This window comes from Anser cygnoides, chromosome Z (genome assembly GCF_040182565.1).
Source record: "Anser cygnoides isolate HZ-2024a breed goose chromosome Z, Taihu_goose_T2T_genome, whole genome shotgun sequence".
Lineage (NCBI taxonomy): Eukaryota > Metazoa > Chordata > Aves > Anseriformes > Anatidae > Anser > Anser cygnoides.
In genome coordinates, this window is record NC_089912.1 from 48,419,072 (window position 1) to 48,437,816 (window position 18,745).

Here is an 18,745-nt window from a genome sequence, read left to right on the forward strand (position 1 = left end):
CCACCCCAGCCTGAGGTGCCTACAGCCACTAACCCCAGCCGTAATCTCAAACATGCTGTGAACCCAAGCTCCAAGGCCACTTGCAGAATATTGATGACATATGAAAGGATTGGATCAAAACTTGAGGCACTGTGGGGTCCCTCAGCAGTGTCCCTAGACAAAGGTGAGAAACATAATGATTCAAAATACCTACATGCATTTTCTTTTTCCTCTGAAAACAAAAAAAAAATAATCCCTTAGCAAATTTGGCAGAGACATTTTTTTAGCACTAGTTTGAGGAAGGGAAGGAAGAAACACTGCTCCCACTTCACAGAAGTAAAAGACAGCGAAAGCCCATGGCAGGGTCATCATCAGAAGCATTAGAAATCATCTCCTTTTGGGACAGGCTTTTTACAGCCCCTCCCAACACAACAGACCATGCACTACTCACCCTGTATCACCTGTGTGTTTGTGGGTAAAAGCCAGGATATCTGCAGCTCTGCCAGTGCCCTCATAGACCACCACAGGGACAGGTGGACTGGTCCTCACGTACTCCCACACCATTAGAATCACATTGGGACCTCCTTCCACCACCAACCCAACTATGGGTACACCTTGGCCCATTCCTGTTTCAAAACACACGTAACCAGTTACAAACAGGTCTCAGTAACACACACACACAAAATCAGGACATCTGATCAATACTTATGAAGAAGTCTCATAGCAACTACATGATTCAACAGAGAGGAAATCATGCCTCCACTATCTCTAATTTAAGTCTGATTTTCACAGAACTTCTGTTACCAGATCAAAATGACCATGAAAACCTCCCAATAAAGTTCTAGCATCAGAAAGAAGGAATATCTTTCTGAATATCCTGCCCTTTACATTAGCTCTCACACATGCAAGGACACTGACAGCATTTTAAATGCGATCCATATCCATTTTGTTACCTGCACATAAAAAAAAGTAATTAGGAACCTTTTAAGGACTTTCTCAAGTTTTACAGTAGCAGGCTATTTTTCTTACTAATCAGAAATATTTCCAATAAGATGCAATATAAATAATAATAATAAAAAAATAGAAATAGTCTGACTTGAAGTCCTAATAAAAAAATCAGAGGCTGAGTAAGAAGCTCTAAATATGAACAGATTAAAAACTGAGTTAGTTTCTAAATACTATATTGTAAGCAAATAAAGAAAACAAGGATTCAATATTATAACTCTACTAAAGTTTTTTAACATACATAAAGATTTAAATCATTAGGTAAGAATGAACTTTCCACAAATGACTTATACAAACTAGTAAATACAAAGAAATACTTGTCTATGTAATAAATATTTCCTTCATGTTTTCTATACTATAATTCAGTTACTGCCTAAGCAACCAATGGAAGTTGCACAAACTGACAAACAGAAACACTGGATAAAAGTACTCCTTTTGCAACCAGTCTTTGCCTCTGTACCTGGGGAGGACATAAGCTGGTAATATAGAAAAGTGATAAGGATAAAAGTAATAAATGGGGAGAAGAACACAAATTTGACCGAATGTGACAGTTTTTCTGCCTGGCAAAATGTTGCAAAACTGTCTAGTGCTTATATAAAGACCATGCAAAACTGTGTGAAGTGAGAAAATGCTCAATACATCTGAGTCATTTAGATGTCCCTACAACTAAGAAACCAAAATGTGAGTTAGTCCAGATGCCTAATGCTTTATGAGAATGCTGTCCTTTTTATTTTTTCTGATATTCAGAATTCAAGACAGTTGCACTGAGCAACTTTCAACCTCAGTGAAATCTACGGAAAATGAATCAGAATCCTTTAGGTTGCAAAAGACCCTTAAGATCATTAAGTCCAACCATCAACTTAACACTACCAATTCCACCATTAAACCACATCCCTAATTGCCACATTCACAAGAAGATGACAGGAAATGTCAAGTACCTTCATGATCTTTTAAACAGGGTTTTCTGTAATAAAGCTGACCATGGCAGTACTTACTTGCGTGTATTTTTTGAAGTGACAAATACTTCTCCAAATTCCTCCTAAGCATCATTTCATTCCCATATTTGCCTACTGTCCCATCATCTGCCATTAGAAAATGAGAATGCATGCTGTTGAGGGTACTTAGCTTGCTGAGTGGATTACCAAGAGTCTGGTATAGGCAAACTACCTATGAAAACCAAAATAAAAAGATCTTCACAGAAACCAGCAAAATATCACCAGGTACGTCAACTCATTTTTATGTATTTCTGCATCACATTGCAATCTTATGAAAGTCTCTATCATGCTTTTTGTTGCTCTAGCCAAGAATGGGCTTTCATTTTATATGATCTTAACAGCAACAAAACCACAATTTATTGCACAGAAAACATTTCTGATTAGGCAGGCTTGCAGTCCTTAGTCAGGGTCACTGCCTGCCTTTCTTTGCAATAGTTGAAACACAGTGGCATATTTTTCCTGGGTGTATTTCTGTTAAAAACATGTAAGCTACTATTTATCAGGAATTAATGTGCCTTACATATCAAGTGTTTTTCAACAGTTAAGTAGATTGTGCCCTCACATTGGCCACTTACATAAAATTCTAATTTATGAACAAAAATCACACATAATAATAGCCTTTTTGTGTATACCATTAACCTGACTGCCTATCCTAAATCACATGAGTATAGAAATACATCATTTGCATCCACTGGAGAGTTACCTAATTAATTACAAAATTTCAAAAAAGGAATGACAATTTCCTATAAGAAATGTTTTAAAATTATTCATTTACATAAGAAAAACAAAATACAGTGTCTCAACATGCCACAGAATTCCCCTACTGTGCAAAATCTAAGCCTCTGTTACTAAGAAAAAATACCCAATCAGGGAAATAAAGCAAGCAGAAAATAAGGTATGCACAAAAGCTAAAACATTGCCAGAACATGAAGGGTTTTAATAAAATGTGTCAAACTCACATCTTTGCCAATGAGATCCCTCTGGTTCTCAATGATACCCCATGGGGGGATCCCAACAGCACAAATCTTTCTCAGGTATGGTGAGGCACGACCTTTCAGTGCATCCCCCACATGCCTGGACACTCCTAAACAGACAATTAACAATCATTTTTCTTCTACATTCATAGACTCGCTACAGGACAGAAATGAAAGAGTTTTCCATCATGTACTTTATTCTGTGGTTATGTTTTGATCAGAAATAAACCTCCTCCCTGCTTGTATACTTGATGTGCCTTGCAGTAATTGTAAGGCTCAGATGTAATGTGCTACTGGGACTTTCTACCTGAATTGAAACTTTATTATTTACATAACTGTAGAGGCTGGTTCTCCTGTAAGGTCACTTGATTGAATAAAAGCTAAAGAAGTAAGATTGTTTCAGTTCTGTGGCTTACTGATCACGTCAGTTTTTGAGAGTAGAAAAATCCACAGGGATTTTCAGATAATAAAATAAGCTAGTTGTAAGGATTATCATAACTCAAAAATTTCTTAATTATAAAACAGGAGTTAAATTTAGATTTGAAAACAGTTTCCAAAACACTGCTTATAGTCCTCAGAAGCTAAATATTTCAATAAAGCAGATAAAACTGACTGAAAATAAGTTCTGCTTAACTACTATCAGCTGGCACTGTGTTTCTTACTACATGCAGAATACTCTTTGCTCGTTAATAGAACAATAAAAATAAAATACAACAAAATATTCAGAATGCCTGTCAACAGCAAAGGCACTGTTACTTTTTGAATTATGCATTGTTCCTAAACCAGAAATGCTTTATTTTTGTGGTAAAATATCACAAATATCAAACAATTTAATTATATTTGCCCCAAATATATATGCTTATATACAGACAAGAACACCAGAGGGAGACTAAAACAAATAAGAATTACAATACCACTGTTGATGCCTTCTGTAATTATCCATGCTCCTGTAGTCTCAGCAGCCTTCACCAGTCCCTTGCTGAAAACCTGCTTGATCTTTGAGGGAAGCTTGAAATTTTGAATGCCTCCATGAACGGAGATAACTAGCTTTGGCAACTCCATCTGCCATTCTTTAACCATCAAGTGTAACAGCTGATCCAAATTGCTATCATAAGAGAGTCTAATATACTGGAAGAAAGTCAAAAAAATTGGTAAAATAAACATCCTTAAAATACTCCTAGAGAAGAAAATGCAACATTTTATGAAGTTCCCACCTCTAATATCTTAAACACTTTGTGCAGGATCACAATTTTCATAATACTATTAAAGTGATAGCACAAAAATACATCAGTGAGCAATACAGACAGAAAGACAAGCTATTCTTAATTACAGTGAAGTTCAACATAAAAATATTATGCACACGCTCTAACTTGAATTACGTTTAGGTTCCCCTGCTCTCTTAAGAAAAACCATCCAATATTCACCCAGTGTCACTCTTCACCTTTCTTACACGGGAATTATAAGAAGAAATCAGACATATATACCACTAACATTCATTAAGAATAGAATTACATGCAAACCTTGGCATGGTAAGTGTGATCTCCATCTTGAAAATTGATTGTTCCAAATGCATCCGTTGGACTCATCTTTGTATGTTTTTGCACAGACCATTCTTCATCTCTCTGCAGTGCAGGCTGATAGACAGGCCAACTACCGTCTAATCCTGGGTGATCTCCAATCAGACGTCCACAGCAGCATCTCACATTAGAGAGGTGAGATAAAGAGATTAGACACAGAGAAACAATTTTATACTATACACACTTGTGCGCAGCTCTAGGATCATCACCAAAATAGCCCAAATAATTTTCCTGCAAAGAAGAGTATCTTTCTGACACTGAATAAAACAAAAATGAGCACAGCTAAAAAATCTCAGAAATGACAAAATGACATTGAATTAAATATACATGCTTTACTAGATACATGACTTGTTCTCTGTCTTGAGAACACTGCTAACAGTTTGACAGTTTACCCAGAAATTAATTTTGACCTGAGATTTACTGGACTTGTGAAATTTCAGAGGAATATCTTAGGACACCAAGATTTGTTATGGTTATTACCACAGGTTATTCTAGGTATTAAAGAAATATCTAGTAGTTACACTCATTAACTGGGAGGAGAGGAGCAACCCTCAGTCTAGAGACACCATTGTACTAACCCTTGGACATCAGCAAAGTGAATATACAAAATAAATTAAGTGCAACATTATGAGAAATTTAGCAGAAGCTCAGTTAGCATTAAAGGTTTGCAACAGGATGAATAACCCAGACTCCAAATTCAATCAGTATTACTGTCATACAGGCTCCAACAGGCTCCCGCCAGTTCTACAAGGGTAACTTTGATGTATTTATAGTGACATCTGACACTCCAGTTTTCCTTTAGACATTTCAAATGTTAACATACTCTGGGAAATGGAGAAAAATTCTTCCCCTTTACTCTGTAAAATAACAAATAACCTCCAAAAGCCCAAATTCAGTCAAAAGACTGCCTTGGGACTCTGATGCATTTCTGGTGAATCTGGGTGCAAGCTAGATGTAAACTTGATCTACAAAACCCTCAAAAACTCAAAAAGAGAGACTATTTTCTGTGCAGATGAGTGTAAACTAACCAGTGAAAGATAAATACATAAAAAAAAAAAAAAAAAGGCACTAAGCAAATTAAGGAAATGAACTGCTTTAGAGAGGTACTTTTTGACACCTAGAAACCAAAAAATTTTGTTTGCATCCCTGTTTTCTTAAACAGGCAAATAGCAAATCATATTTGATCGATGTAATGCTCTACAAAAGCAAACTGGAGAAAGAAGCCTCCTACAGTTATGGGTAATTAATAAATCAATTAGTCTTACTCAGTGAAGTATTACAGAGTCATAGAAACCTTAAGCTGCAAAAAAGACTTGAGCTCTGTTATCATATGTATGATGGTGCTTAGCTAGAAGTCAGAAAGCAATAGGGGCTATCAAAAATGCCTGACTTTTGTCAAGCTAATTCAACATGGATTAGCTAATTTAGTAGGAAATCACAGAAATACAGGGGTTTTCCACAAAGTCAGGCACGCAGTCACAAATGAATCCTGTAAAAATAAAGAGGAATTGATCTAGCTGGAAGTAGGGAGAAAGCCTCATTGAGACCCTTTTTGTCAGTCTATTCTAACCAGAAGTATTCTCCAGTCCAGCTCACTGCATTCACTGCATGATTCCACAACCATTTGCACCATGGTGGTGATAAGGAAAAAACAAAACAAACAAAAATAAATAAATAAATATTAAAAAACAAGAAATAGCAGAGCAGGCACAGGAGCTGATGAAACTAGCTGCTGATCTAGAAATCTTATTCTGATGACCCCAAAATCAAAACCTGCTGTAATTCTGACTCCTCAGAGTCAATCCAGGTCAAGGATCATGAACTAGACAAAAAGTATCCAAGCTGGAACTTGGAGAATAAGCCAGTCACACCAAAACATTTACAGATACACAATGAAATGACTGTTTCAGGAAACTGCATGGGTTCAACACAGATGGAAGATCATTGCAGATCTTGTGAGTGCTGTCGAATAGCACGTGGAATCAGACTTCATTGAGAGTTGCTACAGAGCCATACCTAAAGTTCTAAAAGTGTTTCAGAGCAATGTAGCTGCAAAGCCAGATAACACAAGCAAAACAGCCTTGGATAACATCTGCCTGCAAAGGACATGAGGGCAATGACTATACTTGTTTATGGCTCTGCCCATGTACCTCAAAGGAAGGACCAGAAAAAAGAAATAGCTTTGATTTTATTATGGGTCTTCGGAGGGCATATTTCCTTACAGGTGAGGTATTAGCCTTCTTGCTCCATTTTTTTTTCTCATACTTTTGCTCTTCTGGGGACTCCAGGGTATGAGACAGTAAGATATCCACAAAAAAAGAGATCTCCAAAGGAAAAATGAGTAACAGTGTCCTTACTCATTTTGGTCCTGAAAATATCTTGTTGTCACCATTCTGCTCCTGGAGTGGTCTCACCATAACAAACCCATTTATGCAGGAGTCATTCTGGAAGACAGTGAGCCAATAGTAGTCCCAACTAAATACTACATCAACTTTAATTAGTTACTATACCACATTACACAGTCCAATCCAGCACAGGCCAGTGCTTGGAAGAACAGCATTGAAAAACAATCAGACTCATTATCAGTGCATTAAATTTTCTAAAATCTGAATTAATTTCAGTCTACAGAGTAAACCATCATCAAATATGAGCACAGAATGACTATCTAATGTTACTGCTCCATACAGGGTCACATCAGCAGTACTTTCTAGAACAGCAAGAGCCAGAGCAACCTTCTTTTTTAAAGCAGAGATCCTATAGAAAGCAACCAACTATCTGGCATGACAAATCAGTGCAGTAACCTTGAAACTGAGAGGCCCAATGAACATTTAACAGCTTTAGTAATTAACAGCATTAGCTCTGCATACTTTATGCTTGGATGCAAATACACCCACAGGTGAGCTGCACTCAGAACAGTTCAGCTACGCTCAGCAGACAGTGAAAGAATTGCACGTGGACCTAACACGTGCAACACAGGGTACATACACCTGCATTTACCTCAGCAATTACCATAATAAGAGGTATGAACTCAAAGGGTCTTGTATTTCCCAAGCAGCTCATGCTCTGCCACATGCTGGCATGCTCAGGCTCTTCAGCCAACTAGCAGTAGCAGACCAGGTGGTAAGGCCTTCCTGATGTGAGAGTTCAAAAGGCAAGACCAAGAGGCTCTCAGAAAGGGTGAGGAAACCAAAGCACAACATCACACATATCTGTTTTGTTTTGCTTTTCTGTAAACTTTTGTGCTGTGTGCATAGCTACAGGGCTCAAGGAGGAGAGGAGCTCACAGCCAGGGTTGGTGGTTGAGCCAGGGATTGCATGGGAGCTCTGGAGCCACATACCCTGGGACCCATTAGGCTGCACCCCAGGGTGCTGATGGACAGCAGCCATACAAGGGCATTAGCCAGCTCCATCAGCTCTGAAAGGATCATGGAGATCAGCTGGAGAGAGGTAAATGCCACACCTGCCTTCAAAAATGGGGAAAACCCAACCTGAGGAAATGCAGGCCTGCTGGCCTCCCTTCAGTCCTGGGTGAGATCACGGAGCGAGTCCTCCTGGAGCCCATGTCTGGGCACATGAGGGAGAAGGCAGTGACCAGGAGCAGTCAGTGACAGCTCACCAAGGATAAATCATGCCTGTCCCACCTGACTGCCCCCTGTGGGGTAAACCCTGGGGATGAGAGGAGAGCTGGGGATGCCGTTTACCCCACTCCAGCTGGGCACCAGGCACAGCTCCCCAGAACCTTGTGTCTGGGCTGGGATGCTGCAGTCCAGGGGGAGGACACCCACAAACAGGCAGGAGGGGAGGGGAGGGGAGGCACCAAGGCGGTGGTGCTGGAGGCCTTGCCCTGCGAGGCGAGGCTGCGGAGCGGGGCCGGTTCAGCTGGGAAAAGGGGTGGCTGCGGGGGGCTCCCAGCAGCAGTCCCAGCACCGTCAGGAGGGGACGGAGGAGATGCGGCCGGGCTCTGCCCAGCGGTGCCTGGTGGGAGGGTGGGAGGTAGGGCACGGGCTGAGGCACAAGGGGCTCAGGAGGGAGACAAGGAAAAGCCTTTTCCCCACCAGGACAGGCCGGCCGTGGAGCCAAGGCCCAGAGAGGTCGGGACTCTGCACCCTGGGTATTCACACCCCTGGGAGAAGCCCTGAGCAGCCCAGCCTGAGCCCAGGCTGAGCCTGCTCTGGGCTGGGGACCTCCTCAAGGCCCTGCCAGCCTGAATTTTTCTATGATACTGTGAATATGTTGCAAGCATAGTTTCAAAGTGTCAGCAACGACTCTACCATCTTTGCCCAAAAGTCTCACCAAGCTATTAGCAAAGGGGACAATGTTAGTAACAAAAAAGCACACCCCTGGAAAATCACACTTAAATCAAAAAGGAGAAATCTGGAGGATTATTGCTGAAGTAACTGCAGTAACTACATTACAAAGTCCAGTGTCCTTGCAGGCAGCACTTCAGTGCCCAAAAATTCACAGAATCATAGAATGGTTTGGGTTGGAAGGGAACTTAAAGATCACCCAGTTCCAACCCCCTACCATCAGCAGGGAGGCCTCCCACTAGACCGGGTTGTCCAAAGCCCCATCCAATCCGGCCTTGAACACTTCCAGGGATGGGGCATCTACAGCCTCTCTAGGAAACCTGTTCCAGTGCCTAACCAACCTCATCATTAAAAATGTCTTCCTTATATCTAATCTAGTATCTACCCTCTTTCAGTTTAAAACCATTACCCCTTGTCCTGTCATTACACTCCCTAATAAGGAGATTTCCATCTTTCCTGTGGGTCCCCTTTAAATACTGGAAGGCCTCTGTAAGGTCTCTGCAGAGCCTTCTCTTCTATAGATTAGACCACCCCAACTCTCTCAGCCTTTCTTCATAGTAGAGGTGCTCCAGCCCTCTGATCATCTTCGTGGCACTCCTCTGGACCCGCTCCAGCAGTTCCCTAACTTTCTGTGGGTCCCAGAGCTGAACACATTATGCCAGGTGGAGTTTCATGAGAGGGGAGTACAGGGGGGAGAATCACCTCCTTGGACCTGCCGCCCATGCTTCTTTTGATACAGCCCTAAATGTGTCTAAATGGTCAAATATAGAGACAGTTTATGAGAGCACCTCAGATATGTAAGGATTCAGAAGTATGGCACTATGCTGCTGAATATTCACATAGTGAGACTGGTCTAGGTGTTTTCTGGTATGTAGTTGTTAGCATTGCACTGAAGGGGCCATTTCAACACACCAGGGAAGAATGGACAAACAAGTGTGCTAGTGAGTTTATCAAATGTCATTAGCAACTACTTCATGGAGTTATTCTACTTAGTATTAGCAAATAGTTGTGTAACTCAATCATAAACCGCAAACCTTGGAAGTTCTCTACAAATAAGAAATCATTAAGAGATTTCAATTGCCTGTTATATTGTGTCAAATTATAATAGGAAATAAGTACATTCACATCAATTTTGGGCTGAGTGGAAAATCACAGATCTCAAGAGGCCTAAACTTGACTTCGCTGCTGAACTAATAAATACAATATAAACAGTTATAACACTAAGGTGAAAATGATTTCCTCTTGTTAAGAACAGAAAAAATCTTCTCAAATAAAGCTCTGAGTGCATAATAAGATACACAAGTAGAAAAGAAGAGTTAACATTTGGGGAAATGTACTTGCATGACTGAATGGCTGACTGAAATGAACATCAGACACCTACACACATTCTGCATGTATAGGGAGAGGGACATACAGGATCCATGGGAAAATGCTCAACAAATAGTAAAAGAAACAACTACAAGATGAAAAGTAAAAATCCAAAGGTATGGGATCTCTTTACAGAGAAAAGTGAAAGAGAAAAAATAAACCCATCCCGTTTTCCATTTTCTCTTCCTCCTTCTCCTACCATAATATTAGCATTCATGCAACTAAATAATGGTTCATTAGGTGGCTGATTTGGTGGAAAGCTATTTTTTTTCCTCTAGGTTAATTTTCATACTAATGAGCTTCCAAGACCAACTAACAATATGGTCACACTATGAGCAGGGTGAAAGAGGTGGCACAGAACTACAGAACTGCTGTGGTCCTGATTTAGACTGGATTAAACCATGAGATTAAACCATGAAATTATACTCTAAGTACTCCTTTACTTAGCTCACCTGGCCCCAAAGGAATAACCGTCTTGTAAGTGCAAGTTAACTTCAGCTTTCTTTCTATTTCTAGAACATTTGCAAAAAAAATCTTTGGAACTCCTTTCTTCTGCTCTACAGCAAAATGTGCATACAACCATTCTTTATGGACAGATACCAGATAGAGGGAGTTGACCCTTTCTGAACTAATTCTGCACAGAATGTTTGCTTTACTTACAAATCCATTTGCAGTCATATGATTTACAACAGTATTTTATTTGCTTTTTGGAAAATGTGATTCTTGTTTCATACAGGACTTAGAAGCAAAACGAATAGAATAGAATAGAATAGAATAGAATAGAATAGAATAGAATAGAATAGAATAGAATAGAATAGAATAGAATAGAATAGAATAGAATAGAATAGAATAGAATAGAATAGAATAGAATAGAATAGAATAGAATAGAATAGAATAGAATAGAATAGAATAGAATAGAATAGAATGGAATAGGAATAGATCAGAACAGAACAGTTGGAAGGGACCTTCAGAGATCATCTTGTTCAACTGCAAAATGTGAAACATTTCATCAAAAAGCAAATAGTCAAGCTCACACAGATGACAGAATCATTTTGCATCAGCTTACTAGTCGTTAGTTATTGGAAACATTGTTTTCTGGTGCTTCAGCTTTCAAAGGCCTTTAATGTAAAATAAATAACAAGGAAAGATTAAATGTTCATTCAAAAAACATCTAGTTTATAACCATAAACAATACTAAAAGCAGTTTGGGAACACTAGCTGAACTAAAAATGTTGGATTGAAAACAACTAGTTAATACAAGCCACAAATACTAGCTGTCTGAAAAATCAACGCATCAGTTAAAACCACCAAAATGATGTGATTTTTGTTACTTGCTGAAGGCAGGGGCTTAGAATGCCCAGTGCAGAGCAGATGAAAACCTATCATCAGGGACGTTTCTTCTCCCTTTATTTTGTTTCTGCTCTTTCCCTCATTCTTAATGTTTTCCATTGCTTTCCTCTCTCTCTCCTTTGTATCATCCAGGATATAGCTGGAATTGTTTCCCATGTTAACATCACATTTCTGTCTTTCATTCATCAAGAGAAGATTAAGACAAACTCACACACAGAAATTATTTAGACAAAATTTTCTACTGGGAGTAAGTTAAAGTTTACCCTACAATTATTTTATGTAGGTTTATGGTAAAATGTCTCCACCAGGTCCCCAGAAATTCTTTTCTGACATTGTAAGAGGAGGATATTTTTGCTGTCATTGCGTCCTAGACCAGGAATATCCATTGCTGGTTTTAGGCCATTTGAAAAATCATAGATACATATTTATGCACTCTTACCTGATTAAATTCTGGCACACCTGGCATCCTGCCGGACATCTGTGATAAAGATGGATAATTAATACATGCATGTATAAAAGAAAACATATATAAACATATATGTTTATATAAACATATATAAACATATATAAACATATATAAAATACTGTAACGGTATTCATAAAATATCAATTCACATGTAATAAAACTCTTATTAACAGAATTAAAGGTTGTGTTCTTCTGCATTCACCCTTGCAAGAACTACTGGGTAACTTCACTGATTTGTTTGGGGTTTTACATCTCAGAATATACATTATATCTGCATTTCATAGATGAGTCTTCCTTCTCATCTACTCTACACAATCCATGTGTTCAGAACAATACTATCCAAATTACAAGTTTACACCCTCAAAATGTGTTTCCACTGAGTATATTTAGGCAACACCATCCACTAGATACAGAGTTTGGAATGCCAAATCATGTTCTTCTTCTCAGTTCCTAAAGAATAGGTTGAGGATTTCATCTTTTCTTTACTCTTTTCACTCTCTATGCCAGCCTGAGCAGAAACCTGTGTCTCTGAACTTTGATAAACAGCTGACATCATTTTGAGGAAGGAAGAAAACAGTAGAACAGGATTAAGAATTCCTGCGCAGCAGTAGTGCAATATTAGAAGCATGACACTTTTTTTTCTTTCAGTTGGACGCCATACCACAGTTTTGGTTACTGGACTGAGAGCAAGGCGCCTAGGAAGGAAAGGAAGGTCAATTGTTCTCAATTTCTAATCCAAACAAACAGTATCATAGAAACACAGAATAGTTTGGGATAGAAGGGACTTTAAAGATCACCTAGTTCCAACCCACCTGCCATGGCAGGGACACCTCCCACTACACCAGGTTGCTCAAACCCCATGCAACACTCCCAGGGATGGGGCAAACAACATCATTTAAAATGAACTGCTGAGATGTACTTAAAAATGGAGCAATCGCCAATGCAGCATTGCAAAACTGCAAAGAACTGCATCTAAACTTCACAAAACACCCATAAAAGTGTATTCTGATTCTTTCTAAACGTTAACAGAAAGAAAATGAAATTCATTGTGTTACCTGTGAGGATCTTTTAAATTGGGAATTATGTTTGCACATTCTCTTTTACTGAAGACTTCTTCAATCCAAGATTTGGGGGACTGAAAAGACATTGCAAACATAATTGTATTCCTTAACTTCAGAACACAGTGCCAAAAAATGCTTTACAAAGTCTACGTTGCTGTATATACATAATTCTGAATGATTCCTATCACAGTGTTAGATGATAACAAATTCTAGGAGATTAACCTACAGCTATCAATGGTCCTAGCCCTTCACTCCCAAGTTTTACAGAGCTCCATGGAAAGATGAACTATAAAATACATTCCCACCCCTCAGTAATAAACATGAGAATGATTTAGAGTATCACATACATGTAACAGAGGAAGTGGCAAGGATAAATTAGGACTGCTTAAAGGACTGCACATTACTTCTGACTAGCAAGAAGACTATTAAATGACAATTTTACTAAACCTGAGAATGTGCAAAAATGCAGTATTTTCTTTTTGCCTGAAAGTGATTGTTGACTCCTTCTTATTATTATCAGAGTTCAGAATTCATGCATCCTGGTTACATGTTTACTGAACTAGGACTATAGTGAAACACAAAAGACAAGGACCAAAGACCGGACCTACTGCTTACAGTGGTATTAGGTGGGGTTTCTCCACAGGGACGCTGTCTCAGTGAAGGCTGCTGCAGTTGAATGAACTGAACAGTCACTGTGGTATAGAGATTTTTTCTCAAAGAATCTCACTGGGAGTGAGTGAGATGATCTTTCAAGGTCCCTTCCAATCCCTAACATTCTGTGATTCTGTGAACCTCTTTCTATTCTGGCCTACCAGAATCAAAATCCCTGAAAACAATGTCTGGTTTCTGGATGTTGAACTTTGAAATCTCCAGGACTGAATTTAGTAAATACTAAAACAAAAGGAAGATTTTTTGCAGCTAAATGGAACTGACACCATAATAAAACATGCAATGGACAGATATTTTTTCATTAAAAGTAAATACAATTATACTGATTATTATTGCCTTGTTTCTCATGTTTGTATTACTCTTTGTCTATGTATTGTCTATCTTCTACTTACATGGTAAGCCCTCTAGGACAAGGCACAATAAGGTCCTGGTTTATGATTAGGCTTACAAGGCAAACAGCAATCAAATTATAAACGTTGACTCCTTATTCACTTTTGATGCTTACAATTGATTATTCCTATGCAATATGTCTACCTAGCAAAAATATTTATGGTAAGTGCTTGTCTCCATACTTGTTTGTAAAATGTCTCCTTCATACAATGAATTAGAAAAGAATTCAATTCATGAGAATGGCTGTAATTCAACTGATTAAGAGCAGTGCTAGGAGCATTTTTATGGTTGGAGTTCAGCAATAATTCTTATAAAAGGGAATGTTTCTCTTTTATCTCCTGAATGGAATTATGATCCCTAATAAAACGGGCCTGTTTGGGTATTTTTACTTTAGCTTCACATTCCTAAATGCCCCTGCATAATCTCACAGCTAATCACTTGGTTATAGAACGCCAAGAGCTACCTGGGTGAAATATTGTCTTGTCGGCAGGTTCAGATCCAGCTCCCATCAAGGCTAATGGGAGTCCTTTCTTTGATTTTAATGTAGTCTGAATCAGGACCCCACTGACAAAGATGAAAGAGTTTATTAAAAAGCAGTTTGCTGGTATTGATGTGCATGTGTATTCTTCTGGGAGTAACTAATTGAATTGTGTCTGGATGAGCTTAGAATGAAGAAGTAACAGCGTGGAAGATCCTCAGGGCTGGACAGAGCATGGGCATGCAGGAAAATTAATTATCCTAGAAAGACGCCTACTGAAGACAAGGCACAAAAATTAAATCCGAGGAAAAACTGAGAAGCAGCAAAGAAAATTTCATTGTTTGAGGGCAGATACACACTGCTCTCAAAAACCTTTCAACAGTAGTCTTGTTAGTAATTAGAATTGTTTCACGCTTCCCAAGCCACTTTATTCTACTTGTTTGAGCTATCAAGCAAAACAGTGAAATGTTTCTAACGTTACATTACCCTGAGACTCTGATTTTTCTGAGATCCATTACTATTTCAAGTAATGCTTTTCAAGCAAAAGTGGGGAACAAAAAATCTTTCTGTTCTATGCTTTGGATAAGAATGAATTTGACTGAAGTTTTCATTAATGTGAGTGGGTGTAATGGACAAGCCTCACAGCACTTGCTGGGGAAATGTGCTCAGCCTTGTGTGAGAACAAAAACAACCACACTGCTTGCTGTCACTTTGATTAGTAACAACACCAGTAGTTGAAATACTTTTGAACAAGCTGCTGGCATCACACAGCCTCATCACACAACCTCCCTCCAGCTATTTTATCTCCAGTATGACATATTTTGAAGATCAAGTGTTATCTGGGTATCTTTCCAGGTGTGAAGGCCAGCACTGGAGAATACAGACCAGTGTAAAAGGAGGGCATTGCATCAACCTATGCACCAACAGCAAAACATGCTGCCAAATGAGCAAGGCTCTGGTGCTCAGGTAATCTGCACGTGAAAACACTTGAAAAAGTGTGTCTTAAGTTTTTATCTCCAAAATTCACTGTTACGATGATACAAGTTACAACACAAATCAGTAAATTGAAAGTGGGTAGAGGTCATCTGGTATACTACAACTTTTTGGTGTGGTTATTTCAAAACAAAATATAATTTATAGTCTGCAAGGATGGCAATACACTGTGTTAAACTGAAATTACAGTATCTAACAGGGGAGATGTATAGGCTTCTTTACCATTAGCTTTTTGAACATCTAAGCTGTCTCCTAAAGTAACATACTTTCCTTTAAACAATTTTTATTTTTATTTTTTTTTTAGATTCTTTTTGGCAGGTGCTTAGGGGATTAAGACAAAAGTAATAATGCTCAAAATTCTGGATGCTTTGTGCAACATTTTACAATTTGATCCAGAACCACCTGTTTTCAGAGGCAACTGAGGCAGTAAGGGCAGTGACCAACACATCCCACAGCTGATCAGGCTACTTGAATCCCAGTGGGTCAGGCTTAAGGTCTAGCAAAGCCAATGGAAAAGCGCTATTGACTCCAGTGAGCTTTGGATCACATGCCATGGCTCTAATCTTGGTCCTATAGAGATCATTGACAAAATTCCCATTTATTTCAAATGAACAAGGTCACAAAGAATTTAATTTGACCTTTGAATCTTAATGCACCAAAGCTGTTATCTCACTCAAGTGGTCGGAGATCCTCCTAGCATAACACTCATCTCAGATAACTCCCCTTCAGGATTCTCAGCCTTAAAGAACTTCTCAGTAAATAGGGCTGGAAACAACATTTCAAACTAAAATTGATAGAATAGTGGTAATTTTCACCCCACTCTGCAAAGAAATAGATTATCATTCCATACTGATATTTCAACATTAATTTTTCTTTACACAGAGTTTGAAAAAGTGTTGGCTATGCTGTGCTGTCTCACCTCCTTGCTTCCTGTACTTTTTAAATTTAAAAAAGCAATACCTGGACAGAATATCATATCTGCATATAATCCTGATGAAGCCTGCCTAAACATCTGTAACTTTAACGTTTGTTTTCATATGTAATGATAAACAAGTAAATATAGCAAAAAACAGTTTGCAAACTCTCCATCATTTTTGTCTTTAATGAACTTGCTGAACAGATGGTTTTATTTAAAAGTATAACAAATTAAAGTTGCAATCAATCACAGGAAAAAATGAAATAGAAATTCGTCTGTACCACTGTCTTTCATCTTGTGAAGCATAAGTTTCAAAACTGAAACACTATGATATACAACATATTTAGTGTTACTTTTATATAAAATGAAGGTGAAATCTTCCCTTCCTATGTATAATTTATACCATAACTATAACATCCATTTCTTAATCTAAGGCTTTAATAAGGTTTCTAAACTAATAATATAATTGGGAAAAGGGTTTTAAAACTTCATGTTCTTCACAGTCATTTGTGACATCAGCATTGGGCAAGTAAGAAAGGGAATAGGAGACTTCTCAACTGCTGTTTGTCAGATTTTGGTTCCTAGCTTTCTGAAAGACCTCTGTATATATACATGTAAATATACACAGACCTCTGTCTACATAAATAATAATAATTTAAAAAGTATATTTCTTTCATAAAACTGTGACAAACATTTCCAAATTGTCATCATTTAATTAAACAACAACGAACTAAAATTTCTTCCTTCACTACAATGATATATATAAATGTCAGCCAGTATCAACATGTATCCTTTCTACCACCAAATCCTAAAGGAGACAAAAATACACCTATATGTTATTTCTGACAAATTTCTTTCCTGATATACTGAAGATCAAAAGACAAGTTTATACTGCAATTTCCCTTCCAGAAAGTCCCAAGACCTTTATTTGGGAGTTTTGCCTTCTCATTTCTCGCCAGTCAGAGGATTAGGATTGCTGCTTAGGCTTCCCTGCCACAGAAGAGGCTTTGCAGATTTCTAGCCTGATTTAGTCAATGGAGTAGGAAGAGTTTGGCGCTGAAATTTAAGGCACATGAGTAGTTTTTAGAAAACTGCTTTTAATCACTTCTCCAATATATTTAATGTCTGAGATTCTTACATAATATGGTATTAAAGGGATGCTGCCAGGTCAAATTTGGTTAAACAGAAGTAACGTTTAAGAAATTAAGGTTTCCTGTAGTAAAGAAAGAGATCAAGAGTGTAAAATTCAGAGAAACACCCATGCCACTTACTTATTTCAACCCCCTCTTGACAGGGAGTGAGAGCAGACAAAACCTAAAAGCCCAGACTACTAAAAAGGCAAGCAGCCCTCCAAAGCCCAGCAGCACCACCCACGAGGTGCCACCAGAGCCAGGGCTGCAGTGCGGTGGGCTCAGCAACTTCTCGTGCACACAGGTTCATGCCTGGCGCTGACAGCCCCTGGCCCGACAGCATCACTGAGCAGAGGTGCAGCTTTGCTCTCCTCTCAGAGGAATACTGCAGTTCCCTTTCCTGCTGTCTTCTGCCCTTGTCCACCCTGACACCTCCTAAAGGGCTTGCCAGAATCAGAGCTTTTAGATGCACTGCACCAATTAAACACCGATAAGCAGTGGGTAATGTGAATTTGTCCTGCTCTGGAATTAGCTTTCCTAAGCCAAGATCAGCAAGAAACATTCAGACCCTTCAAGACCAGACAATAAGCACTGTTTCCTGGTTGAGTACCAAACTCAGGAAAACTAGGTTACAATGCAAAAGCTAAACAACAAATATTTTAGTACCATTAGTTGTACTAACGTCCCCTTTGGGTGAAAGGCACAAATACACACATTTTCTACACAAACAGCATGCTGCTCCTGACATTGTCAAATTCCCTGCAAAAGGAAATTAAAAGGCGCATATCTCTGTGTCAGAATAATTTAATCTGTTATCGAAATAAATTCTTCCACAAAACAGCTGAAACTGTCTATACTGTAGATGTAGACAGGAGAAGATAATGATAAATTATATAATGACTAGACATTTTAAATAATAGGCTAGTTCATTTAGGCAAAATCCATTTCTGTTGGAGACTAGTCAAAACAATCAAGTCACTTCCTAAACTGCAACAAATTAATACTGACAACGGAGAAAGCAATGATCTCTGATTCATGTCTTAGCCAAAACACTACCTCAAGAGATGAAATGTACCACCAAACACTA

The 18,745-nt window shown here is 38.6% G+C and overlaps 1 protein-coding gene across 4 annotated transcripts in view; it reads right to left on the reverse strand.

The window, feature by feature from the left end:
- Positions 1-18,745, reverse strand: part of TRPM6 (transient receptor potential cation channel subfamily M member 6) — an 87,443-nt gene that overhangs the window by 57,997 nt on the left and 10,701 nt on the right. For all 4 annotated transcript variants that reach the window (XM_066988849.1, XM_066988852.1, XM_066988848.1 and 1 more), the window contains exons 2-8: positions 13,077-13,156; positions 11,995-12,033; positions 4,474-4,651; positions 3,868-4,081; positions 2,939-3,063; positions 1,980-2,151; positions 431-605 (exon numbers count right to left, since the gene is read on the reverse strand). In XM_066988849.1, coding sequence (XP_066844950.1) covers positions 431-605; positions 1,980-2,151; positions 2,939-3,063; positions 3,868-4,081; positions 4,474-4,651; positions 11,995-12,033; positions 13,077-13,156 — 983 coding nt within the window. The remainder of the gene's footprint in view (positions 1-430; positions 606-1,979; positions 2,152-2,938; positions 3,064-3,867; positions 4,082-4,473; positions 4,652-11,994; positions 12,034-13,076; positions 13,157-18,745) is intronic.